The following is a 26,505-nucleotide window of genomic DNA, read 5'->3' on the forward strand; positions in this document are numbered from 1 at the left end:
TGTGATGTGAGAACAGATAAGTCTGAATGTGACTCATATCTGGCTTTATTTTACCACTGCCACAGAGCAGAACCTATCCCAATTAAATGCCTTTGCAGACATCAACTAAAATACTCTGATCAGCTCTCCCCAACACGCGGCCAGTTCAGCTTTACCATCCCCAGTAGCACAGCCCTTGGTTTGTAATGGGCAATGCTGGAGCTGGCCCAGAAACCTGGGCTGGGAGCAGGCAAGACCCCAAAGCCATGAAAGCGCACCCCCAAGACCCTCTCTGAAGTTGCTGTTGGGCTATGGCTCCTCTTCCTCATGAGCTTTTTTACACATTTTATACATATATAGTCACCCTGGAGGGTGAGTGACAGCAATCAACACTCAGCAGGAGCTTTGCCCTTTTTGTTGCCTGTTGCAAGATGGTTTTGGTGTCCCAGTAGAGAATCATAGAATCACTTAGGTTGGGAAAAGACCTTTGAGATCATGAAGTCCAGCTGTTAACCCAGGACTCCAAGCCCACCACTAAACAACATCCCTAAGCATCGCAACTATGTGTTTTTTTTTTTAAACACCTCCAGGGACAGTGACTCCACCACCTGCCTGGGCAGCCTAATGCTTCTAAAGCTTCTAATGCTTGACCACCCTTTCAGTGAAGGAATCTTTCCTAAAAAAATATCGGCTGTAACTGCAGCTCTGGCCAGGTCTGGCTTATCTGGAGGCTTGTTTGCTCTGGAGTTGAGCTGAGACTTGTCAGTAAACGGCAGTGCTATGTGACTAAACACAGCGAGCTACACAGAGGTCTGTTTAACTCAGACCGGTAACAGCATGTCTGTATGCTTCAAAGCAGGTAACAAATACTGGGTGTGCAATTGCAGGAGCAAGAGGAGAGACTGTAGCTCTGAACATCAGCGCTTTGGTGCCAAGAAGCAGCGCTGTGAGCATGTGTTTGAGCTGGACCGTGCACACAAGGTATAACCTGTCATCCCGTGTTTGTAGGTCCCTACGAGTGAAGAGAGCTGAGGGTGGGGTGGGACTGGTGCTCCAGTACTGTGTACAGCCTCCTGTGCTACTGGCTGTAATGGAGCAGCTTCAGCTGGGTATGCAAAGCCTGCTGCAGGGTGGTGGTGGTGGTGATGGCTTCAGTTTAATCTGGTGTTGATATCTGTATTAAATCAGAGTGTGGAGCTCTTTGGGGGATCCTAGATAGTCATGGGCCAAGCCCCTGTGCACAGCTGAACAAGCTCAGCTGGAAATGCAGGAAAGCTGCAAGGAGCCAAAAAAAAAAAAAGCAAAGCAAATGTTATTTAGTGGTGGCCCTAATTTGGGCAGCCCCTGTTGCCTCTCAGTCAGGAGTGCACATGTGGAGAATATCGCAGGACTTGATCTTCTACCCCCTGGATGTGCTGGGGTTATGGCCAGAAAATGTTTTCCCACTGTGGGATTTCAAATTCAGGTTGCAAAATAACCTCCTCTAAATTGGAGGAAAGGGATTCTCCTCACTGCTTGCCCACCCAAATTAGCCCAGCTGCAAAAGAGCTTTTTACCTTCAGATGGAAATTACAGTGGTTATCTACAGTGTGTTTAAGTTTACTTCAGACAAGAATATCTTGTTGGCTTCCCAAGTCCCAATTAAATCATCATTTAAACACTATAATTTAAGGCATGTACTCTGCTGGTAAAATCCGTAGGAGCTATATAAAGTGTGCGTGCTTGTATACAGTCATTATTATTGCTATTTAGTTTCTTATCTATTTTAATAGTAAAAACATTAAAATGGGAAAAGCAAAGTACTGATTATCCACAGATATGCCTAATTTCACATTGTGAAGGTATCTGCTAAAATAACATATGTATATAATATAGATAAATGAATGTTCATGGGAGACTAAAGCTGTAACACCACAGTGATTCCAGAAATAATTGTTTCTTCAGGGGAAATATAAAAAAAACAACCCACCCTAAAGCTTCAAATAAAGCCTTTTGCTATGCTTTTAAAATAAATGATACCAATGCATTTTAATTTCCCACGTGGTTAGATAGACTGGGTACATTATGAGAAATCCCTTATTTATGAAGCTCCTGGATAAACTGGGCGCTGATCCTGGAAATACCTCTATTCCTGTCGATTATTTCTTTAGCAGCTCAAAAATAAAAAGTATTTTGCCCTTTTTTTTTTTTGAACCTGGCAACCTTAGGAGCAGTGGACAGGAACAGCTCATGCAAGGAAGGATGTGTGGCATTAATTTCTTATTGTACGATTGGGTTTATTTGGAGAAAAAAAAAAAAACTAAAAAATGTGAGAGGGAAGGGTGGTTCATCCCCTCAGGCTGCCTGTTGCTCGCCCTGGGATAAGACACAGACGCTACGGCCAGAGATGTTGCCATAGGGTTTATTTTTATTTTCTTTCTTTGCTTAGAGGTGGAGGGAGAGCAGATGAACAAAAGCAATGTTTTATGTGGAAAAATGATAGTCGTTGTAACTGCAAGTCAAAAAAGCTGTTGTCTATAGGGAACAGTGCGCTCTTTCCTTCACAGAAATCACTTTTTTTGAGGTGCTGCCTCAGGCAGGCTGGATGCTACCCGCCAAGCACGTGCTTCTATTTCAGGCATTAATGCGATTTTTAAATAAAATTAAAAAAAAAGGCGCTGGTAGTGTGTCCCCTGCCAAAGCCCCACTTCTGATGGTGAAAACTGAACCCTTTGCTGCGGGCGGGCGCCGGCTGCTCCCCGGCACCTGCGTGGGCCGCGGGGCCAGGCCCTGACCGGCCTCCCCGGGGCGAGGGCCCGCGCTGCCCGCCCGCACGGCGCGGCCTCGTTCCTGAGGGGCAGCCAACGCCGCGCGGCTGCCGGGGACAGCGCGGGCCCCGCCGCCCCTCAGGTGCGGGCCCGGGCCGAGGCCGCGGCGCGGCGGGATCAGCCCACGCGCGTGCCCGCCGCCCCGCCCGCCCGGGCTGCGCGCTCGCGCCCGCGGGGAAAGCAGCGCGGGGCCGTGCGCGTGCGCGCGGGGCGAGCGGGCGCGTCGTGCGAGGCGGGGCTGCGCGTGCCGATGCGAGGGGCCGCGCCGCCCCGGGAGCGGGGGCGCCCTCAGGTCAGTGCGGGGCGCGGGCGGGGCCGCGGGCGCGCGGCGGCCGGTACCGGGCGCTCGGGGCGGGCGCGGCGCTGAGGCGGCGGCGGGTGGCCCCGCTGGGCCCCAGGCGTTGCGGGGCCGGGGCCGTCCTGCGGCGGGTGAGGGAGCCGCCGCGGCGCCGGGCGAAGGGGCACGTTGGGGCGGCGGGCGGGCCGGGCTGGGGCGGCGGCAGCGGGGGAGCCGCGGGCGGGCGGCCGTTGGTCCCTGGCCGTCCTGCGGGGACGCCTGCCCGAGGGACGGGGCGGAGCGGCCGCACCTGAGCGCCGGCACCGCCGGGCGCTGCCGCCGCCAAACTTGGGAAGAGCGAGGCGGGGGAGCGGTCCCCCCGCGGCCGGCCTGGCTGCTGCCGGCGCCCGGCACAAAGAGCCCTTCGGGGAACGGGCTTTGCCGGCTCCAAGTCATCCGTTGTGCCCGCGGCCGTTTGGCGTGTTGCAGCCGTGCACCCCCCACCCCGCGCCTGTGCAGCTGCCTTTTGTGCCGGAGCGGTGCGGGGAGCGGGGCGGCGGGAGGCGCCGGGCGGGGCGGGGGCACCGGGCGCGGACCCGGCTGTGCTGAGCCCCGGGCCGGGGCTGCCCGCGGGGCTGCGTGGGGCAGCGCTGCCTCTGGGCGAAAATCAGACCTGGGTAGACCTGAAAGTTGGGCTTTGGTGTGAGTTTTTGCTTTTCTGCTTAAAGCAGTGCTTCTTTTAAAGAAGTACTTTAATTATCGATTCAATAAACTTCCTAGAGGAACAATTAATAATTGTATGCGGTTTGACGTAAATACTAACTGCCCTTCCCCGTGTTCCTGGGCGAACTTCCTCGTGTATCTGAAGGCTGAGTAGTTAAGGGCCCACACCTTTACAGTTTACTTTTTCCCTGTTTGCTTCGAGGAAGTCCACCTGTAGCAACCTTCAGGTTTATCAGTCCATTTTCCTATACTGTTTCCTGAGTGGTCACGCATTTAAACCCAGGAGGGACTAGCGGGTTGTTCTCACTTAAAATGAAAAAAAGCTGGAATTGAAGTTACGGTATTTATATGTTCCTGAAATGATGGTTACTAACATACCTAATTAAACCAGACTGACCGTGTCTCATCTGAGGAGTGCTGGTGCGGGTTTTCTGCATTGTTGTTGGTCTTTGTTTTCAGTGTCTAATCTGTCAGACTTCAATCGGTGTCCTGGGCTTTTTGAATGTTTTTTCTAGAGAGAGGTGATGTTGGGTTATAGGTATACAGTACTATGTTAGAGCTACTTTAAGTTTTCTGCTAGTCAGGCTCAAAATAACTTTCACTGATGGGAAAGTACCGGTCTCACAGTTTCCTACAGAAAGTATGTGCAGTGTGTCACAACGCATAGTATTTTGGGTTTATTGGGTAATTTAACTTCTCAAATAAAATCTCTTAGAGCCTTATTAATTTGAATAAATTTTGCAGGATTGACAGAGTTGAATGTAGAGTGCAGGGTTTGGTGGGGTTTTGTTTTGTTTTTAAATCCCCCATGGTAAGTACACTGTGCAGCTAACTGCACAATAACTTTCCTTGTGTTTCCCCTCCAGTGATCCTCAGCTCTGCCCTGAAGGAAGCACCCTTCAGAATCAGTATGCAATTTCTTTAGGCCACCCTTTAAAGCTGAGAAAAAAAGATGGAAGTTGCAACAGTAGTTTTGATTATTTGGACACTTGCTTGTTAGAGCTTCTGAGCAAATTTTTTTTTTTTTTTTTTTGCAGTTACCAAACAGTCGTTATGCTTATGATGAAAGTATCAGTGCTAGCTCAATTAAAACAGAGGTCAGATAATGATAGGCTGTGTGTTATGTTGTCAGAAGAAATTTAGGTCTTCATCTGTTGGGTGAACTTGCGCAAATGATGCTAGTTTTGCAGCAGAATGTAATTCAGCCCCATGCATTGGTTTTCTTTGATAAGAGTTCTCCTATATAGCACTCTCTACTAACTACTTGAACCTTGCTGGCCTTGTTGGCGAGTGTTTAGGTACCTCAGCTGGCGTGGAAGCCCTATTTTGTGAAGCACTATACAAATAAGTGATAAGCAACAGTTTTAAAGAGCTGATAGATAAAGCAAAAGAAGGAAATAAGAGATGGGAATCTTGGAAAGAAAAGATTAAAAGCTTTGTGTGGTGGAAGTTGTCTTCAATTCTGTTTTCTGCCATGAAGTTGGATTCCAGTCCTGTGCCTTAATTACATAACCACATTACATGTATGTATGTCAGAAAACAGAGAGGGGTGGGAAAGCTTACGTAAAAGGTCACTTAATTCAGATTTGCAAACTTGCTCTTTTCTGAGCCTGGTTTGTCTGTTTTCTGATCCTGCTGCCCTGTCCGAGTTGATAACTCGGAAAGCTAAAGAGAAGCAAGTGAGTCTGAAAGTGCTTGCATTTTAAAACACTGGTGAACTGGTTGGTGATCTGTGAATGTCTGCTGGCTGTCCTGGGTAAGTAGGGTGTAGAATTGCAGAAAACAGATTTGGGAGGCATCTTGAGACATCACCTTGTCCAGCCCTGTTACCTGTATCCTGAGATTATCTGATATCCTGAATAAATATTTCACTAGAGGGTCACGTACCACTTCAGTACAGGGCTGAGTGACTTGTTGATGACACCCTCCTGTGAACAGGGTATTTGTGTACCAGGTTACATTCTGTATCCACCCTAGCTGCAGTTTCTCCTCTTCACATCCATCCAAAGCAATTTAAAGGAGTCATTTTCTTCAAAAAACTACGTTCTCTGGAAATACAGCTTTGCTGCCTCTGTGTTTGCTCAAAGTTTGCTTGGTTGCAAGGGTTTTCTGAGACTTGGAAAAGAAAGCAACTCTTCAGTCAGGTAGCGTGTTTGCTTGTGCCTGATAGGTGTGAGATTTTGTATGTAGGCTTGCCATAGTTGATAGAACACAACCCCTTTGAAATCTAATACATAATATGCCACATGCTATGTAACAGCATGTCACCTTGTGTGTTATTTACAATGGAAATGTGTGCAGTGGCTTACACTATCCCTTTGTTGCAGTGTTTTGCCTGCCTTTGGTGTCCTAAGCATACAGTTCAACTCAGAGATGAAAGAAATCTCTGTCCTGTTAGACAGCTTGCTCAGTTTCTGTCAAGGAACATAGCTCAAAGGAATACTATGTGATGGTAGGGTAATAATACACACATAAACATGTAGAAAGTGCAGCTAGGTGCATTCGATTTCATAGTGCAATTTGATTTTTGTTTTGGTGATGCTCTCCTGTCAGACCAAGGTGATACTACTCTGTCTACCAAGAAAAAGTGAAGGTTTTCATACTATATAAAACTTTGTAATACAGAAAGTTAATGCATATGTATGTTTACCTTGCACAGCCCCTTAATTATGCTCCTATGTTTATTCATTTGCTCCTTCCTTGATTTCTTTCTTCTTTTCTACTGCAGTTCTGACATGTCGTGGGGTCTCTGAAACAGTTATTGTGAAGGAGAACAGGCATTTAGGATATCCTAACATCACTAGACAAATACATCTTGATGCTTAAAAATATATTCTGAAACCAGAATTTGAGGAGTATGTGTATGTTGGTCTTGAAAAATCATTACTGTAAAGTAGCTGTCATTCACTTGTAAAGAGGAAGAGAAACAGATCGAAATTCTAAAGTGTAACATCTGATAGGCAAGTGTCACTGAAATATTTGCTGCGAAGGAAAGTAGATCTGATTTTCTAAAGCAGTTGATAAGATGAAAATTTGACATCTTTATACCCCTGTGGAACCGCCTTTCAAACAGAGGCTGCCTGTGCTGTGAGAGTCTGGAAACAAAGTTAAGGGCAAGTAACAAGATCCATGGCTTCTGATGTGTGGCAAAGGCAGATTAATTCAGTGCAGTTTAATGCATATAATGTTTGGTTCCGTTCCTTGAACTATTTGGATGCAGCTCAGGTTAGCAGTCATCAGTCTCTCATATCTAAAAACTGGGGTTATTAAACAGTTGTCAAAACACTGCAAGAGTTGTTACTCATGGGTTTTGATTCTCGCTTCTGAGAAGTGAGCCACCGTGTTTGACAAAGCGTTTCTTATCAAATGCTTGGTTTGCCAATGTACTGACCTGTTTCTCTTTCAGTAACTGAAGTAATCTTCTTCAGCTAAAATGCAGTGGGAATAAGAAGCTGTACCAGTTGTTCCCCATTTTAAATACTGACTGGTTCCATGTATGTTTTTCCGCTGTAAACACATATGCTGAGTTGCTGATGGGCTCTGGGTTTTTAAGCCACATGTTCCCTAAACTTCACTAGGTGTAAAACTACGGATTGGCATGATGTAGTTTTCCCATGACTGACCCTAATGACATTGACATTACAAACAGCTAACCAAGCTTTTCAAAAGTCCCTTCTGTTTTTTGCAACCTTGTTGGAAGGTGCTGTAGCTTGGCAGTCCCAGGAGTTTGCAGGCCCCAGAACAAGTATATTGTGGGTCACAGCAATATCCTCGTCCCTTTTTTTGTCCCCAGGGTCCTTCAATGCTGTGGTTTGACGTGGTGAATGTAGGTTATGTGCACATGAAAAATGTAGTCCTTGAACAATTATATGCCAATATAATCAACTAATGCAGTCCCCTTGTGGATACTCATGGAGTAGTTACTCTTATAGTGCCATCAGTTCTCACAAGTGATGGCTCGCTGAGGAAGTGTCTTTTATCTGCGTTAGCATTGGCTTTTTGCAGACCTATTGTGTGTAGGGGGACAAGGACGTTTGGGAACCACTGTTGTAAAGGAGCAGGCCCAGTCACCTTACAATCTGCCCTTTATAGACCCTATATTAATTTAGCTATTCAATTTAAAAGGAATAGTTTCTGAGCCGAGTTAAAATTCGTATAAAGGTTTGTCTATATAGGCAAGATCTGTCTGTAAGATAGGAAGTTCTGCCTGTAGTCATCCGATCCTGATCTCTCCCTTGAAATAGGCAGCATGTGAGTACTAATTGTAGTGGTGGTTTTTCTGAAGTGCACTAAGATCACTAGCTTCTTTCTCACAGGGCACTGAATGATCATTAAATGCTAATGACTTTTGATTACTGTTGACCTTGGTCAATTTAGAATTAGTGACCTAGAGATGAAAACCACTGTATCTCATTACCAATTTCCTGAGCTATCTGATCTTTCCTTTGTAAGTCAGTTTTGGTAAGAGGTGGAGTAGAGTCGAAGTTGACCTCTGTCTTAGGAAAAGGGTTGAATGCTTTTGGCTTTGCAATATCATCTTTAGAAATAAATAAAAAAAGCAAGACCTTATTTTTTAACCCCACAGGCTGTCAAGAGCAAGACTTAACATGAAGTGAAATGAACAAGCTAGGGTAGTAGTGATGGGGAAGAAATGCGTAATTTGTCAGTTTAAAATTTGTAGAAAAAGTTTTATCTCCTGTAACCTTGAATTGCATTCTCATTTTGCAGTTGCAGGTTTTCTCATCTCAGTTCATTTATAATTCTTGGTTTTACTTTGAACTATCAAGTAGCAAATTAATGTTTATTGAATAAATTGCAAATTCTGCTCTGGGATATTTTCTACCTGCAGTTCCTGAACTATGATATTGGGCAATATGTCTCAGCAGGCTGGTAAAATCATATATTTTGTGTTGTAGTGAAGCATTTCACATTATTTCTTTCCATGTGCTCAGAACAGAAGGTTTGGGTGATAATTCACTGTAACTGGATCAAATATGTTCACTGTAGGTTGTGTAAATATAAACCTTTCTTAATGCAGTTATGGTTTATATGGACTGTCATTCATGCAGCAAGCATAGTATTGAAATCATAATGAAAAACAAAGAATTCTAAACTTTTTTTTTCTTTCTCACTTTAATATACTAGCTGTATTTGTTTTGACCCAGCTGGGAACAGAACCTTTAGAAACAAAACTCCAACAGCCTAGAGAAGTTTTTTTGTGATACATTGTGTTTGGGGTTAAAATGCGGACTTCAAGCAGCGGAGCAAGAAGGAAATAGGAAAAAACTGACAGTGGGAGGCGTTGCACTTCGTGTAGGAATAACGTGGTGGAGAGCCAATTGAAATCCACACAGAAGGAAAGTGGATGTTTATTCGCAAGTAAACATAAGGCTAAATGTTATTCTTAAATATGATGTTTTGTTTTGATTACTTTGTCTCAAAAAAGATATTGCTGTAAAAAAAAAAAAAAACCACAAAAAAACCCAAAATGAAAATGATTGCAGATACAAAAAGGACATATTGAAAAGATTAAGGCTGCTTTGGTAGGGATACCAAAAAGAAGTGCCATGCAGAGATGCAGCGTATATGCTGGCAAATAATATAATAATGAAAGAGTAAAATACATCTGAATAATCATTCTTTAAGCTTCTAATTTGTGTAAGTTTGTATTTACCTGTTGACTGGGCCGTTCAGGGCTTTCTGCTCTTGTTTTAAAGAGTTAAGAGCATTTAGGAAAAAAAAGCAAAAACTATCTCAGTGGATATTATTACGCAAAGTGTTTAAATCCTCATACTTTAAAAACTTAAGCAGTTGAGAAGAGGATTTGCCAACAACTAAGTTGCTAGTTTAGTGTAAGACCTATAGCAAAATACAGTTCAGCTATTTTGGACTTCGGTTGAAAGCTTCTAGTGTTGGTTCAAAAAGCAGTTCTATACTTTGATGCTGTTCTGCTCTTACCCAGCTCTTGGCTATTCTGGGAAATAAATACTCTCTATTTTTTTACCCTGTATACTGGTTTCTCTGAGAGTCTTTACAATTTTGCCCATCCTTCTTCCTGCTTTTTGTTGTCCCCTTCCCCACACCACTCCCCACCCCCCCCAGTAGAAGACCTTACTTAGTAAGACTTCAGGCCCAAGTTGCCCATGCAACAGACAGAAGTGGATGCAATCTTGATTACTTTCAGTGCTGCCAATCAGAAACTTAGGAGAGAGGAGGTTGGAAGATTTTGTCAACTGTAATGCATTTTTTATTTGAGGAAAACAAGAGTAGAGCTGTCAGTCCCCTTTCCAAATGAGCGTTTTTACAAACCAGAAGGGTTGGAATGGTGATTGGGAAGGATTCTTCCCAATGACTAAACAATTCATAGATAGGTAAACAGAACTAGGCTCCTCAGGTGTGTGGGTTGGGTTTCTTGAGTGTTTTGTTTATTTGTTCTTTGAACTTTTTTAAAATTTTTAAATGAGTGCCTAAAGTCAACTTAAATGCAATGAAAATCAGCAGTGGACAGGTAGAGCTGTTGAACAAGTAACGTTGTGTGTTTATTTTGGTTAATTATGATACATGGTATGAAATTTGTTTCCATGTAAGAGGAATTTCAGAATCTAAACAAAGAATGTTAATAATACATAGACATAATATCTGTCAAGTGAGAGGCTTCGCAACTTTACAAAAAAAAATATATGTATTTTCTCATTGCCTACTTGGAATTCATGCCTTTATTCAGTATCTGGTTGTAATGGAAAACTGGAGATTTTGATGAAAGCTGGGTTTTTATGTAATTGTCCAGTTCATGTTACTGCATGAAGAATGGACCTGTAAATGAGAGATACAGAAACCCACAACTTATTAGAAGAAGAAGAAAAAAAAAAATAGGAAAATGGTTATACTTGCTATTGCAGCAGGAGAGACTGATGTAATATGAGGAAGAGTATGCTCATCAACCCCGAGAAATCATTTAATTTCCAATTGGAAGTTACCTTTACAAAGGCATAATTATAGTAGTAACATAGTATTAAACGTTGTACCAAGAGTTGGTACAACTCCTGTTCCAACCCTCATAATAGCGTCAAGGTATATTGCTGTCTTAAGGGATAAATCAAACTGATTGCAGGTATATTGCACACATTTGGATTTCAACAGCAAAATTGATGCTTCATTTTTTCACAATACTTAGCCAGGAGCTGATTTCCAAGGGCTTGTAACTTACTCCTAGAAATTTAAAAGGGGCATGTAACTTGATGTATGGTATCTAGCCTCAGAATATAGTCCTTTGCTTAATTCTTCATCTCTGGCATTTTAGATTTTTGTTAGGCCAGTGTTCAGATTTGAGCGTGGAATTTCCTATATCCTTTAAGTTAAAATATTTCTGGTTTGACTGCTTTGCTTATCAAATAAAGATTAATGTGCCTTTGAAGAACTGTATTTCCCTTTTCTAAGTTGTATATATCAAGTTTGGTTCTGCTAATGTATAATTAATGAAGAAAAATGAGAATTGCCAAAGAAGGTGAGGAACACGTAATAAGCTTTCAGAAATGGATTGATCTTTGGGTGAGAGAAGGTTGATTTCCTTGATCCTTTTCCTGAGACAGACTGATTTGAACTTGGGGTTTTCACTAGTCTTTCAGCGGGGGGGCAGTTGCTTTTCCTGACTGCTAACTCATTGATTTGTAAGTTCATTAAAGTGTGTGTACGGTAAAAGAAGAAAACCATAGGATAATAAATGGAAGTGGTTGCCTAAATGGAGTGAGTGCAACTAGCACTAATTCTTTGGGTGATTTTTTGCCATTTCACATGCATCTAATGAGACAGTTTCTGAGCAATGGAAGGTGTTGTAAAGCTGTAATAGGTTTGTAGTTTTTTGTAGGAACTTTTGGAGTCTGTTTTGGAATGGGCACTATTTTCCAGTTACAGCAGAGTAGATTTTTGTGGATGGCCTAAGAACAGGCAATATGGCAATTAGGCTTTTTATTTACTGGGGTGGACTTTTAGCCTGTCACGTAGATACTTCTTGTCTACTGGCGTGTGTGCATCTGTCTGGCTGCTGGAGCTGGATTCAGGCAGAACATTCTTCAGCTGTAGCTTTTCCCTCCCTTCCTTTCACAGGAAAGTACATCATGCTATATATGTGCATTGTGTTCTACACAAGTCAGAGGTATGGTGGACTTCTACAGGTTCATGTTTACAATCTGTCTTTCCCACAGTGAGTTGACCAGCCAGTCTGTTTGTCATTCTCTTTCTCTTCTGTATCCTCCCAGTGACCTTATCTGGGGTGCATGTGTGTAATCTTTGGATTTGTACTGGTCAAGTGGTTTGAAAAAATGTGCGAGGACCTTGATTTTTATGTGTTTTGGTAGTCTATAAAATAGATTTATGGGATGAAAATCAAATCTCTTGTATGAATCTCCAAACCCTTGTTATCTTTTACCTTCTGTCAACTGCAGAGCTGAGAACCAGATTTTCTGAAGGGTGCATGGTTTTTCTTTATCTTTAAAAGGTTTTTTAAAACTTCTTCCTTTTTAAATGTCTGCCCTGTGCAGTGACAAAAGGGTTATTTTTGTAACTAGGAGGGCTGGAAAATTATATAAAGAGGGGAAAAAAACATGAAAACTCAACAAACTCAAATTTTGTGCTGAGAATACCTCCTGTGTCTGTTAGAAACTCTCAGCTGTGAGCAGTTACAAACATTGTATCTGTGAGATGAGTTTCTTCTCCTTTACCCGTTCTTTTACCTCTCTGCAGTTCAGTATGGCTGAGGTTGTTAGCTTCCCTTCCAAAACAATCTGTTGCAGATAAAAACTAAAAAAAAAAAAAAAAATGGGGGAAGGGGGTGGAGAAGAGAAAGAAGAGCTTGCTAGATTATTTTTTTTTTAATTACATAACCCTGCCTCTCACTGTATTTAGGAGTGTATCTCTGCTTTTCAGCCACAGTAGGTGTAACATACCATCTTTTAAATTACTGGTGAAGGAGATTTTGCACCAAGATGTTGGGTTGTGCAGTGTAGCATTGAGGCATGGACACATTTTCTTCTTTTTCCCCTTCTGTGAGTAGTGACTTCAGAGAGGACAGACGTGTGTCTGGAAATGGTATCATCCCAAACCACTGCAGCAGTCTCTAGATGGCCAACTGCCAGGGTGTTTAGTTGGTGCTTAATATGGACTGTCTCCCAAGGAGACCAGATAATTTTTTAAATTACCTGCACAGTTTCAGGTTTAAAGATGTTCTGAGATTGTGTTACAAAGCCACAACTGTGATTCAAGCACTTGTGATGCTGTTTCAATAAATAGCCTGAGTAATATTTCTGTGCTTCAGGTTCAAGTCAGTGGCAGATTTCTGTCAGGGATTTCAGCAAGGTCAGCCTTTTCTCCACCGTTCCTTGATCACTTTAATTTCACTGTTGTACTTTTGTCCAGCAAAACTAATTAAGACTAAAAAGATCTAAATCTGCTTTGAAAGCAGAGGATGTTTTTCTTTAAAACTTGAAAATAATTATGAAATTGTGTTTAATTATATCCCCGTTATTTGAAGGTGTGTAATGTTGATACCTAATATCTTATATTTTTTATTTCCCTGCTTTTGTTTCTAAGTGGCTATATTTGCATGGGTTTTTTAATACTTTTGACCTACCGTTAAGGAAATCTGATCTAAATTTAAGTTCTAAGTAAACTAATGCCTGAAAACTAGTCATCTTTCCTATTTAAATGGTTTGGTTGGCATAGCTTATATCCTGTTTATTTCAGGAAGTATTTGTGAATAAAATCAGTGTGTTTGCATCTCAAGGAGTGATTTCTGCCTGAGACTGTTGTAAATCATTCAGACTTTTTCATTTAATGCTTTGAAATATTGATTAAGTATATTCACTCTGATTGCTTTAATCTGATTGCACATCTAGAAGTTTTCTTCTGATGTGGTGCTACCATGTCTGGTGTAAGCTGGCTTAATTAGCACTGCTTAGTGATTTGGAACCCCTGTCAAAGGCTATTACATTATCTAGAAACACAAGGAGTTAAAGCTAAAGCTGTGACCTCATCTCTATTCATGTTACACTGGAGTAGAAGCTGAGCTGAAAGGGATTGTTTAACTGCATCGCTGTCTTTGCTGCTGCTAGTTGATTGCTTTAATTTGTTTCTGGTATCTACAGTGTGCTTTTGCTGCACAACTGTTACGGTAGGGGATTTGTGGGAATACTCGAGGCAAATGAAGTCATGCGAATACCGACTGCGTGTGGAAATAGCTCCCACGGAAATATTTAGGCTCAAATACGTCTTTCTACTCGATTGCAACTTTTTATTGCTTCCCCGGTGAAAATTCAAGCAGCATCAAGGAGAGCTAAAACACACATGCTTCTGGCCAGTCGTGTGCTTACGCAACTGTGCATGCCATTTATTACTTTATTACTTAGCTCTGCGTATGGAATGAGGAGTGTGACTGCTGTCGCTTTAATGTCAGAGCGGCGTACGTTACAATAGGTGTCACTGTGCGGCTGAGTCCAATCGTTATCGGTGACTTCAGCTATTGGCTCCGAACGCCGGCTGACTCCATCTGCAGGGCTGCAATACCTACTCTGTTCCCTTCCCTTCAACGCACAAGTTCAGCTTGCGGAGCAGGCGAGCAGGGCTACCGAGCGCATCTTGCTAGCCCCCTTCAGAAAGCCGGTGCTGCAGCCACACACGTACCCTCTTCGCAGGCTGCAGTGCTTTCTGGAAATTCCTTATCGGGAAATCGGGAAAGAAATAAAACTGGCAGGAATGATGGGGATGATTTTAACGATTCAAGTACTGGATCAAACTTAAAGCCAGTTTCTTACTCGGTGCACTGGAAAGGTCACCTTGCCTTGCTGGAAAAGAAGCAAACTCTGAGCTCTGCTGCTCTGTTAACAGCTTCCACGTGCATTTCTTAATGTTCCTAGCGAGTTAGGCTGTTTAGCTTTACAGACAAGTATACTCATGGTAGATGAGAAAGGAAAGAACATGAAATGTCTCACCTTCTTCTTGATGCTTCCAGAGACGGTCAAGAACAGGTCCAAGAAGAGCTCTAAGAAGGGGAATAACAGCAGCAGTAGCAACAGCAAATTGCCTCCAGTTTGCTATGAAATCATTACCTTGAAGACCAAAAAGAAGAAGAAGATGGCTGCTGATATTTTTCCCCGAAAGAAACCAGCCAACACTAATACAACTGCTGTCCAGCAGTACCACCAGCAAAATCTCAATAACAACAACACTATTCCGGCACCTAATTGGCAAGGACTTTATCCAACCATCAGAGAGAGGTAGGTTCAGGGCAGTTTATTTTTGCTGTTTGAATGAGTGATGAAAAGTAGCAAAGTGTTTGTAGTGCATATATTTAGTTTTTAATTTATTTATTGAAGGAAACACAGTTCTCTCTTTTTTCTTAAACTCCCACCTCCCCACCCCCCCGCCCCCCTTCCCCGTGAAACAAGTGTTATGGTAATGGAAATTTTAGTATCTTTTTCCAGACAGTGCAGCTGTTTGTCTTGAGTAAATAAAAATGTTGCTGGAAGCTGTAGCATGCTCGTAAAGATTTGCTTTTAGACCTTAGTGAGGATTTTCAGTGATACATACTCTCAACTTTAATTTCTACTTCTTGAAAACTTCTCATAAGTTTGGGGTTTCTTTTATTGCACACACACACACCCTTAGTTTATGCTCTGGTATTCGTGTGATGATTTGTAAAGTAGCTTAAAACAAAGCGTGACACACTTCTCTTTACTAACATGCAACTTTAAGTTGTTAAGAAATTAAATTTCTTGGGTGTGGGGCAAGCACAGAGTTCCTGGGCGCCGTAAATTAACACATTACCTCTGTTTGTAGAAATGCAGTGATGTTCAACAATGACTTGATGGCGGATGTTCATTTTGTGGTCGGGCCACCAGGTGGGACCCAGCGGCTGCCAGGACACAAAGTAAGCAACAGCTGCATTATCAGCTCGGGTGGGGATAGCCAGAGAGCGAACATGGTTATACCAGGACGTAGCATGGGAGACTTGGCTCTTCTGGGACAGGCATAATTCTGTATTTTAAAAGCCTACATGCAGTGGAATAGTCTGTCCCTTGCTTTTCTTTGTGTTTTCAGTTAAACAGTACACTTGTGCTAAGGCAATCGTAAAGTTAGGAATACTGCTTTGTGCTGTTGATTAACATTACTCTTGAGATTTTCTAGAAATAGTTAACTTCTGTGATGGATATGAACATTTTCCAGTAGCTAATGCATGTATGCCCATGAGAGTAAAATGCAGGGAAAATGTGTAAGCCTGTTCTTAACTTTGACTTCATTTCTTACTGAAGTGTGTCTATAGAGTCTGTCAGTGAAGCCCACTCTCCCACATTGTTTTTGTTGGCAGTGCTTTCAGTTTGAAGCATGAAATAAGATTTCCCTTTCTCAACAGTATGTCCTGGCTGTTGGGAGCTCTGTATTCCACGCGATGTTTTACGGAGAGCTTGCTGAGGACAAAGATGAAATCCGTATACCAGATGTTGAGCCTGCTGCTTTTCTCGCAATGCTGAAGTAAGCATCATTCATCTGCTGGATATGTTTTCCTTTCTGATGTATACATACACTGGTAATGTCATAGTTAAAGTATTAAACTTCTGTATAAACAGAAAGAAAGCAGTTGCTTAAAATATTCCTCTTTTTGTGTTTCAAGTATTTTAAACTTTTACCTCATTTTGCTCTCCCCCTCTACTTCCTGGGCACGCATATGTTAGACTAATGTAGGCAGTTATAAATAATGACTTTGACAGGGGATCTTTGGGTACATTGTATACTGTAATGCCTATTGATCTGATTTGTCACTACAAGTTACACAAAGGAATAGAGTTACTAAAAAGAATTGTCAGCTGTAACAAAAAAACCCTGTTCTTTGCAAGCATAGTGAAAAGTTAAAAACACGCACACAAAACCCCCCAAACCCAGCATTGCTGCATTTGTATATTGATATCGTTCCAGCTCTTTTATAAACTTGCAATATGCAGGTCTTGTGTTAGAAAAACAACCCTAAGTCATTGAATACAGCCTCTGAAAATGAGATTTCTCCTCATCTATCATATGGATGCATTTGGAAAGTGATAAAAAGGCTGATTACATGAATAGGGTTTTTTTATCCTAACGGAGGAAAAACAGTCAGTTTACATGATCGTTACTTTTCTTCTTGCAAACTGTGTAAGAAATGCTAGCTTTTCCTGAAGGAGCATAATGAAGCAGCTCTGCTGCTGAATTGTCCTTGAATGTATCCATAAGCTCTGATTATTAGAGAAATGCCCTATTATGGAAATGCTATGGCTTTGAGGGTTTTTTCCCTTCAGCGCTAGTAACTGCTGTTGCTTTCTGATAATATACATTAGTACCTGATAGTGAACCTTTTAATATGCTGCAGATTTTCTTACATGTAATGGTGTAATCACTAGCTAGCAATTTATTGTATTTCATAGATTGTTTTGACTAGCTTGTGACGACAGAATGAATTCCTTCTTTCTTTTACATTACAGTGGCACTGTAGATGAACATTCAAAGTTGTATGTAGAGTTTTTATAGGTTATCATGAACATCAGAAATGTTCTGTGCAAATATCAGTAACTGCCAGGAGAAGCTGTAGTCACACAGATGTTCTATAGACCTGGAATGTAAAGTTAAGATAAGACATTATGTAGGCATTGTGGATCCTTGCTTTGGGGCTTTATGGTTTTGTGTTTTCTGCAGAGCTCAGGCTTGTGCTTTACTTTCACGCAGAATTTTACAAGGCATAAATACAAGATACTTGGATTCCCCTGGCTGCCCTTTCTTTTTGAACAGCAAATCTGTTTCACTGTGGCTAAACATGTTTTGCCATATAAAAACTGAATGCTTTCTTAATTTATCATTAAGAAATGTGTTCTGAGAGCAAACCTAGAGAAGAGAGTATTAATACTGACATCTAGGTCTTGGCATATTGTTTAGCCCATGGCAATTTAGGAGACTATCTTTGAGAGCATGGCCAGGACCATGGGATTCTTCACCTTCTCAGCTTTTATGTAAAGAATCAAAAGACCACAAACTTTTTTTGTGTGGGTCTTGAGCTAACCTTGCCAGTGCTAACTTCCACTGGTGCAATGGGCTTGAACGTGCAAAGTGCTCCTGTGTCTGCGAACACCAAGACTGCAGCCATGACAGTGCAGGGAAGGGGAAGGGATGTTGCTCAGCAGTGCAGCATTCCCCTTATCGCAGGATCCAGTGCATGTGCTGCACTGGGTGGAGCATGGGGGGAGCCACGATCCCCTTCACTCCTCTCCCAGTGGGAAATCATCCCCATGAGTGTTGCTTGCAGCTGGTGAGCAGTGGATGGCAGAAGGTTCATGATGCTGTTGCTTCAGAAGGAAAAGACTTTACCTATCCCAAAGCAGCTCCTTTTCATATCCCTTTGTACACTACTTTCTGCAGTCAGGACGGACGCATCAAAGCTTTGTCAGAAAATAGATTGAGTTTGGTTTTGTAGTTTCTTGCGGTTGGGTTTTTTGTTTGGTTGGGGTTTTTTGGGGTTTTTTTTTGGGGGGGGGAGGGAGCGGTGTGTTTGGTTTTTAGAAGAGGGTGGTAGGGTTGTTTTTGGTTTTCCCCTGGACAGTGAATTCTTACAGCTAAATATTTTTTATCTTTTGCTATGTAATGGGCATTCTGGCAACAAACATCAGACAAGGTATTGCCAGGTGTAACACAGAAAAGAATACCTTGAATGGTAGATACTAATTACTCTCTCAGTAAAATTGCTTTGGCTGTTATCTACAGTTTTAAAAATAGGGTTAAATTAATAGCCTAGCTGACACACTGAATTGGTATCTTTAATGTATTGTATCTTATCTTAATCTCAACAGTTCAAGTCAGAACTCTGATCTCATCCCAGGATGAATGTTTTTACCAAACGTCAAACCCTCTGGTCTAGCAGAATTCTCTGTTCAAGAACAGGGTGAAACTGGAATATCAGTAATTGCAGACCAGAGTCGAAGTGCATTGGCAGAGTGAGAAGTGTGGAATATTGCTGGCAGCCGATCTGTGCTGTGTCTGTTGTAAATCAGTGATATTAGTTCTTCACTTTCATGAATATTAAACTAGCGACTTTTGTACTATTTCAATTTAAAACAGATGTCATCATTCTCTGCTGTACTAGCAGGCAAATAGAAGTAATCGAAGGGAGAAAAGAGTTGGAGAGCAATGAACAGAATCATAAAAACGAATGAATTGATACATTGAAAATTTTTTGGACAGTAAAGGAGCTAAGCCTGTAACCAGTGATACATAGATCTGCTTTTTGTTGTTATAAATAGACCAGCTGAAACAAAGTAATAAAGGTGAAAAAAAAAAAAGAAAAAGGTTTGGGGCCTGTGTAAGTGTTCTTTTTCTCTGTAAACTCTTAGATTTTATTATATTGCTTGAGCAGTATCTGCTCAGGACATCTTTTTAAAGTGTGATTTGGAAGATAGTACCGTACACCTGCAAAATACAAATAAACATATTTTGAACTATAATCAGACAGTCTAGGTACTAATTCCACTTTACAAGCACATCTGTTCTGCAAAAAATTCATTGTGTTGGGAAACCTGCTAACTAGAATTTTTTAATTAGTACAGGGTCACATACAACTTCATCTTTACTGGAGGAAGATACTTTTATCAACCATAACCATCAAGACTTGCTTATCCCTATGAAGAGTAAAATTGCATTTGGCATGGTTTTAGCACATTGCATTCACCAGCTGCAAATGGGGCCCTGAAGCATGAGATATTAAAAAGAACAAACTGTACAATGCTTCATTTCTCTGAGCAGTGAATCCCAGCAGTTTTGTCACATAAACAGAATTTCACCTTCATCTCTTCCACCGCACCAGCATAGCAGTAAAGCTTTTTTTTCTCCTTATGCAATGAGACTGAGAAAAAACACCGTGCTAGTGAAGCTAGGATGCTGTAAGCATTAAGAAACCTGAGAATTAAATTGTGCTTTTAACTTTTTCTATATGCTTCGTCAGCCTGTTAAAAAGGGGGGGGGGGGGGGGCGGGACGGGACGTGATGATGACACACCAAAAAAGCCACCCCCCCTAAAAAAACACACCCCAGTAGTTACGAAAATGGATAGCACCTGATATACTTTGAAAGCATTTGTCCTCTTAGACTAAGCTATTCCCAATAAACTTGTTTTCATTCCTGTATTTGTATATACGTGTCAAATCACCATTCACCTTCACGGAGTATCCAGTCCAAGTGCTCTTTGTAAGACATGTTCCAGACTGTTCTGTTAGCCCTTGAGGAGCTACTGCCTGGGGCAGGTAGCCTCTCATTAGCCAAAGCATGTATGGAGGGAACGCAGAGCTGGAGGGGCCGTAGTTGTAAATGTAATCTTTCTCTGCGTAGCGTGTACCCCAAATGCAAAGTTTTGCTTGGATTTAAGCCTGTTCTCTTCCGTGGTCTTACATGAGTAATGAATTTAGTTTATACTTTTCATTCTGGATTTAATCAATGTTCCCCAAAAGCAGTGCTTAGTTTTAATGTAGAGCCATTTAAATATTCTTTGTTTATAATTTTCAGATGTAGTTAACAAATCACGATTTTGCGTTAAGCAGCAATGTTACATGCATGTGTTTTATTTCAGATACATATATTGCGATGAAATTGATTTGGCTGCAGATACCGTACTGGCCACTCTTTATGCTGCCAAGAAGTATATCGTCCCTCATCTTGCCCGCGCCTGCGTCAACTTTCTAGAGACAAGCCTAAGCGCAAAGAATGCCTGTGTGCTGCTTTCCCAGAGCTGCTTATTCGAGGAACCTGACCTGACCCAGCGCTGTTGGGAAGTGATTGATGCCCAAGCTGAGCTAGCTTTGAAGTCTGAGGGATTCTGTGACATTGATTTTCAGACACTTGAAAGCATTCTCCGAAGGGAGACTCTGAATGCCAAAGAAATTGTTGTTTTCGAAGCAGCTCTGAACTGGGCCGAAGTGGAATGTCAGCGACAAGAGCTAACAGCTACCATAGAGAACAAGCGCAAAGTCCTCGGGAAGGCTCTGTACTTGATACGCATCCCTACCATGGCACTCGACGACTTCGCAAATGGTGCTGCTCAGTCTGGGATTCTGACTCTGAACGAAACCAATGATATCTTCCTCTGGTATACGGCTGCCAAAAAGCCAGAGTTACAGTTTGTAAGCAAGCCCCGGAAAGGGCTTGTTCCTCAGCGATGCCACCGTTTCCAGTCCTGTGCTTACCGCAGCAACCAGTGGCGCTACAGGGGCCGCTGTGACAGCATCCAGTTTGCTGTTGATAAGAGAGTGTTTATTGCTGGCTTTGGGCTGTACGGCTCCAGCTGTGGATCAGCAGAGTACAGTGCCAAGATTGAACTCAAACGACAAGGAGTTATCTTAGGCCAGAACTTGAGTAAATATTTCTCAGATGGTTCTAGTAACACTTTTCCTGTGTGGTTTGAATATCCGGTGCAGATTGAGCCCGACACCTTCTACACAGCTAGTGTGATTCTGGATGGTAACGAACTCAGCTATTTTGGACAAGAAGGAATGACAGAAGTTCAGTGTGGGAAGGTGACTGTTCAGTTTCAGTGCTCTTCGGACAGTACAAATGGCACTGGGGTACAGGGAGGGCAAATTCCTGAACTCATATTTTATGCTTGAATAGAAGTGTGTGGAGATGAAGCATTTTGCTATGAAGAACCTGTCTGGCTCAGGCCTACTGCCGCTTAGCTTTTTATCTACAGATATGTGACCAGTACAGGTAATATGTAACTAAATGCTGTGGGCAAGTTACTGGCTTGCTGTACTTGTAGCATCGTTGGTGATAAAGTTTAAGTGTAATGTTTAAACTGGAAGCTCTTAGGAACAAGCAAGTTTTACAGGCTTTGTTAAAGGGGTGCCTGTTTGCTGGTGGTGCTGACCCTTTCTTTGATGCACCTGTGAATCACCAGAGGATGTCCCCTCTTCTTGTCTGATGCTGTCTTCATTTTCTCCATTTCTTGCTTTCTGCTTGTAGTTATTTGGGGAGGTAGGGGTAGAAAACGAAGAGCCTTATTTTATAGCTCTGTCTTCTGTGTGTTCTTCAGATGTAAGAGATTACAGTAAACTGAGCTGCTTTTGATAATGGGGGCTGAAAGAAGTGTTTCAGATGTAAGCAGAAAAAGCATGGGTTTAAGCCTTCATCCTGTGAGATTCTCCTGTGGCCAGCTGTTGGGGATAGCTACAGGGGAAGATGGAGAGAAGGAAGCAGCTTTCAGGAAGCTACACAGTGTGCTGACCATGTCCTCAGTGCGTGGACATGTTCACAGTGAGGAGGGGATATGGGCTTGGCAGGTTACCCTCAGAGTTCTATTTTCTAGGAATCCCACCATGAAGGCAAGAAAATACTTGCACATGTTCCATTTGTATACGCAGCTCTTGAAACTCTACTCCCGTGACCTAGTTTTTGCTACATTGAAGTTCATTTGCTATTTAAATGGCTTTTCTTTGAACCCTTGCTAAATAAGTGGGAATTAGTACCTGTCATCCAATGCAGGATAATTTTTCGTTTGTTTTGGGTGGGTTTTTTTTTTCTTCCTCCTAAACATGGTAGAGGCAGATTATAGAGGAACAAAGGAACGTACCAATCCTGACTTGGGCTTTTTCCTGTAATACGAGATTTCTTCTTTTATTACCATACATTATCAGTGGAAGTTTAGACAAAGACACAAGATTCCCAACTGTGGTCATATTACACTTGGTGTATATCATCAGATGATAGTGAGGAGGAGGAAGTCTTCTCTAATGTATTAATGTTGGATCTCTTGAACTGCTTATGATTACACATCAGTCAGAGGATTTTGTGGTACAGACCTTTTCCTTGTCTAATTTTTTTTCCCAAACTTCCTGTTATATGTCAATATCATTTTTGGAAAACCGTTAGGGATCATAACTCCTTTTATCAGGGAAGGAAACCAGTATAAGAAAGAAATACAGGTACTATTTGAACATAAGAAAATCCTTCACTATTGCATTGGGACAGTTGCTTCTCAGAGACACACTACCTATTGTAAAGCATCTTATTCTTATTCCACCTATGAAGTGGGTTCTGTTTGTTGCATATGTTTTAAGGAAATGAGAGGACCAAATGATTCTTTAGGCAGACTGAAGATTAATGTTACGGTATATCAGCACATTAACGTAGCACAACCCTGAATTCACTTGTCAGTTTTGTAATAAAAATGTTTTTGCCATATGATTTCTTACCAGTTTAATACTATTACTCTAAGTGTTTCTTGACGGTTGGAATCTTGGCATCTGGCCATTGTAAAGTGCCAATACATCTTTACAGTGTCCAAAGTACCATCTGAAGTAAGGAAAACTGGAGTGTAGACATCAAACAGTATATGGCCAAAGCCCAGATCTCTCTAGGTAATAAAAGGAGAGCCGGGTAAAAGACTGCCCCTGCAAGATCAATGCTTTTCACCCATCTTAGTGTTTAACATTCTGTATACATACATACATACGTGTGTGTGTGTAAGCAGTGTTCTGTCTGAAATGTAAATACCCTCAAAATATGTAGAAATATGTTTTGATTTTTTTCTAACAGATATACATAATCCAACTGTTAGTGAAATCTAAGCAGAATGCTCCATGGAAAACTCCCAAAGAGTGATTTAAAGAACCTGCAGTTAATTATATTTAGATCTCCAGCCTAAAATAGACAAGAGTATAAATTGTATGGACTGGAGGAAGAGTTGCTGAAGAGACTGCAAAAAGGAATCTAAGATTGTGATGAGGTAATGGTCATCTACTTTTAGACAGCTGAGCAGCAGTTCTATTTATTTAAATACATTTGAAAGCAGAGAAAGATGCTAATCAGCTGATTAAGTTTTCTTACAGCATGCAGTTGATGTAGATGTAATTACTCTTGAGTGATGATCAGATTGACAAGTTGCTTGCAGTAGCAAGCTGCATTCTGAGTTGTTTGGAAAAAAATCAGGTGTGTCAGCTGGTGGGACAGATCATTACTGCATTGGTATAACTAGACTTGGGTTCTCACTTTATTTTTTTTATTTTTACTTATCTGCAAATAATGATGAGGTATCTACTACATTCAGTGGCTAGAAAGGAAGTTAGGAGGTCATAATACTGTGTAGTTGTAATATGTAGAAAATGAGCTGTTACTTAATTATTGTTTTTATTTGCTACTTTTATGAAATCTTCTTGACGAGGTAGGATGAAAGCAACCTAATTCCTCTGAGTCCATTCCACGCTTTACAAGCTGGTGCATGTAAAGTTTTTCAGTATGGATGAACAAACGTAAGCACCCCAAAACACATTTTGATGCTGACAGTGCCGCTTCAGTCTGAGCACAGCTTGATGCTAACCGGTATCGGTGTGTGAGAAGGTGGCAAGGATCAGTCACCTTAGGACATCAGGGCACTTAAATAGGTGTCTAAATGTCGACTTGGTTGGTTTAGCAGTAGCATCCAAGCTGGAATACATTGATTGAAGTGTTGCAAGCATCAGCCATATCAACCTGGAATGTAAGCATAATGTCAATAGAGATCCGTTCATAGATTCTGTCTTAAACTGTACCTGGCCATCCTTGCTACTTGTATTTTGATTTTCCTGGTGGGGAGAATATGTGATAAGAGAGTATAATATAATATACTTTCTGCATATCTAAAATAGTATTTAAGTAAACGTTTTAATTTCTACATACATATTGCACTGAACTGGTTTGGGATTTTTTTTTTTAATTTGTTGTGACAAACAGCTAACTTCAGGTCCCAGCACCCATTTGTGCTGGAGCAGTGTTTGACCTTAGCAGGCTTACAGCATTATTTATAAAGGACAGATATATATAAATATGAAGTACCTCATGTTGAATGTTATTGTACTGTATCTTTAATGTCACAGTGCAGATCTTGTTGGACTCATGAATGTGTATAATCGCATTAAACATACAAATAAAAATGGTTCTTAAATGGTTGTTTCCTGCAGTATCTTTGAAGCATGAGCCTTTGCTTAGTTATCTCTTTCAGTGACGTCTATTGTGGTACAGTTGTGCACAGATAGTTGTTGAGCTTATGTATTCAGAGATCTTTTGATCCCTGAAGAAGTAAAAGTCTAAGGATAAAACAAGAACAATGAAAATGTTAATCAGTTACATTGTAAAAAGGTTGACGATTAAGCTAATGAGCTAGAGTGAATGAATTCATTTGTGCTTTATGAAAGACCTTGTCTACTAGTATTAATATTTTAATGTTCTATAAATATTATTAAGCATGTGGAGATGAAGGAGGAGGGTCTCGTGTTAATTCTAAAAGACAGTTGACACAGGAAAGGCCATGGTTTTCAGTCTCTGATCTATCAGAATAAAGGACATGGTTAGTGCCAAGAGGTTGTTCTCTGCTGAAAAGTTAAATATGTAATATTATCCAGAATTCTGACTATTTTCTTACTCAACAGTTTTCTTCCAGTAGATTTGAAACGTCATTTTAAATACTTCTGTGGTCAGTGAAGCTGAAGCCCCACTTCTGTCATGCCTATCTCCGAGACCTTTCAGATATTACTAGCTAAGAAATACTCCACACTGTGATACAAAGACATGGAAAATTGAGGAAGTGTTCCCCAGTAAAGACAGCGCCTTAAGACTTCATCCAAAATTCTGATTAAAGCATGTTTACAGGCATCAAACTTGTCACTTTTGGTAAGTTGTTTTTTCTAGAATTCTTACTGCAATACTTGGTACCACATTGCTACATTTTTAATCCAAATTCTTTTCCATGTCCAGTGCTTCTCATTAGTTTGGAACTGGCTTCATACAGGAACCGCCCTATGCCTTGCTCTGTACTAGTGATACCAGCTCTTAAATGTGTGGTAGGTATCAGTGTGATTTGGTGCAGGAAGGGGTGTTCATCTCTGTTTCTGGCTGAAGTCTGTCAGAAGTAGCAGGACACTTGCTTTGGAAATGGTTGTTATGTAGAGCTGTGTCAGTCCCTTGCGCTGTGTTCAGTGATGGCAGAGAAACATGTGTGTGTTCACACCAGATAAAAAAAGGAGTTTGAAGTGGAAGGAAAAATGTGATAGGATGTTTCTAGGTTTGGGAGGAAGAAGACGCCAAGAGCTGAATTCAGTTGTTCATCTCACAGGTAAAATTCTGCTTGATGGAGAAGGGCTCGGTTCCCACTTAGTTGGAAATTCCTCCAGAGCTGACAGCCACTGCCTGTCATGAAAGCAACATCCCATCTAAAACACTTCTGAGTGCTCGACTCTCAGGAGCAGGAACCCAAGATTTCTTAGCCTGTAGTACGCAAGCCTATTTATCCTACAGTCCAGGACAGCCCTGTATCTCCTTAAGGAAGCTGACTGGTACTGCTGTAAACAGGAGGGTCTTTTTGGACCTCCTAAGCTCCGTACTCAGTGGAAGCTGAGATCCTGGAACAAGAGTGAGATGGGAACTTCAGCTCACCAGCAGTATTTGGCCACTGTGAAAAAGCAGCGGCTTTTAAGCCAGCCTATTCTACCATGCTTGCAAGCAATCAGTGGGAGCAGGAATACCTGCTGATTTCCTGAAGGCAATGAAAGGAGCTGCTTTCTCACATGGCAGTATGACCATAATCAAAATAAAATTTAAAAAAAAAAGCTTTTTGGCATGCTGCTCCATTTGCAGAAGTTTGATTTTATTTTCTTCCCAAGAATTCCCCATAAAGTGAGGCCCTAGCCCGATTGA

General features: G+C 41.6%; 1 protein-coding gene across 3 annotated transcripts; it reads left to right on the top strand.

Moving 5' to 3' along the window:
* Positions 1 to 2,981: 2,981 nt before the first annotated feature.
* Positions 2,982 to 24,758, top strand: BTBD3 (BTB domain containing 3). 3 transcript variants are annotated; one of them, XM_040612191.1, is made up of 5 exons: positions 2,982 to 3,078; positions 14,789 to 15,053; positions 15,616 to 15,706; positions 16,190 to 16,308; positions 20,414 to 24,758. In XM_040612191.1, exons 2-5 carry the CDS (start codon positions 14,911 to 14,913, stop codon positions 21,444 to 21,446), a joined length of 1,386 nt encoding a protein of 461 aa, XP_040468125.1. In that variant the 5' UTR covers positions 2,982 to 3,078; positions 14,789 to 14,910; the 3' UTR covers positions 21,447 to 24,758. The 3 variants fall into 3 exon arrangements, with proteins under 3 accessions (XP_040468125.1, XP_040468127.1, XP_040468124.1); XM_040612193.1 differs by lacking the exon at positions 2,982 to 3,078 and adding an exon at positions 3,153 to 3,215; XM_040612190.1 differs by lacking the exon at positions 2,982 to 3,078 and having other exon boundaries at positions 13,303 to 15,053.
* The last annotated feature ends 1,747 nt before the right edge of the window (positions 24,759 to 26,505 follow it).

The sequence above is a fragment of the Falco naumanni genome, chromosome 12 (assembly GCF_017639655.2).
Source record: "Falco naumanni isolate bFalNau1 chromosome 12, bFalNau1.pat, whole genome shotgun sequence".
Taxonomy (NCBI): Eukaryota; Metazoa; Chordata; class Aves; order Falconiformes; family Falconidae; genus Falco; species Falco naumanni.

Coding starts and splice junctions, on each gene's coding strand:
- BTBD3 (XM_040612190.1), top strand. CDS start 14,731: ATGGTAGATGAGAAAGGAAAGAACATGAAATGTCTCACCTTCTTCTTG. Junction 15,054..15,615: donor TATCCAACCATCAGAGAGAG/GTAGGTTCAGGG, acceptor CTCTGTTTGTAG/AAATGCAGTGATGTTCAACA. Junction 16,309..20,413: donor GCTTTTCTCGCAATGCTGAA/GTAAGCATCATT, acceptor GTTTTATTTCAG/ATACATATATTGCGATGAAA.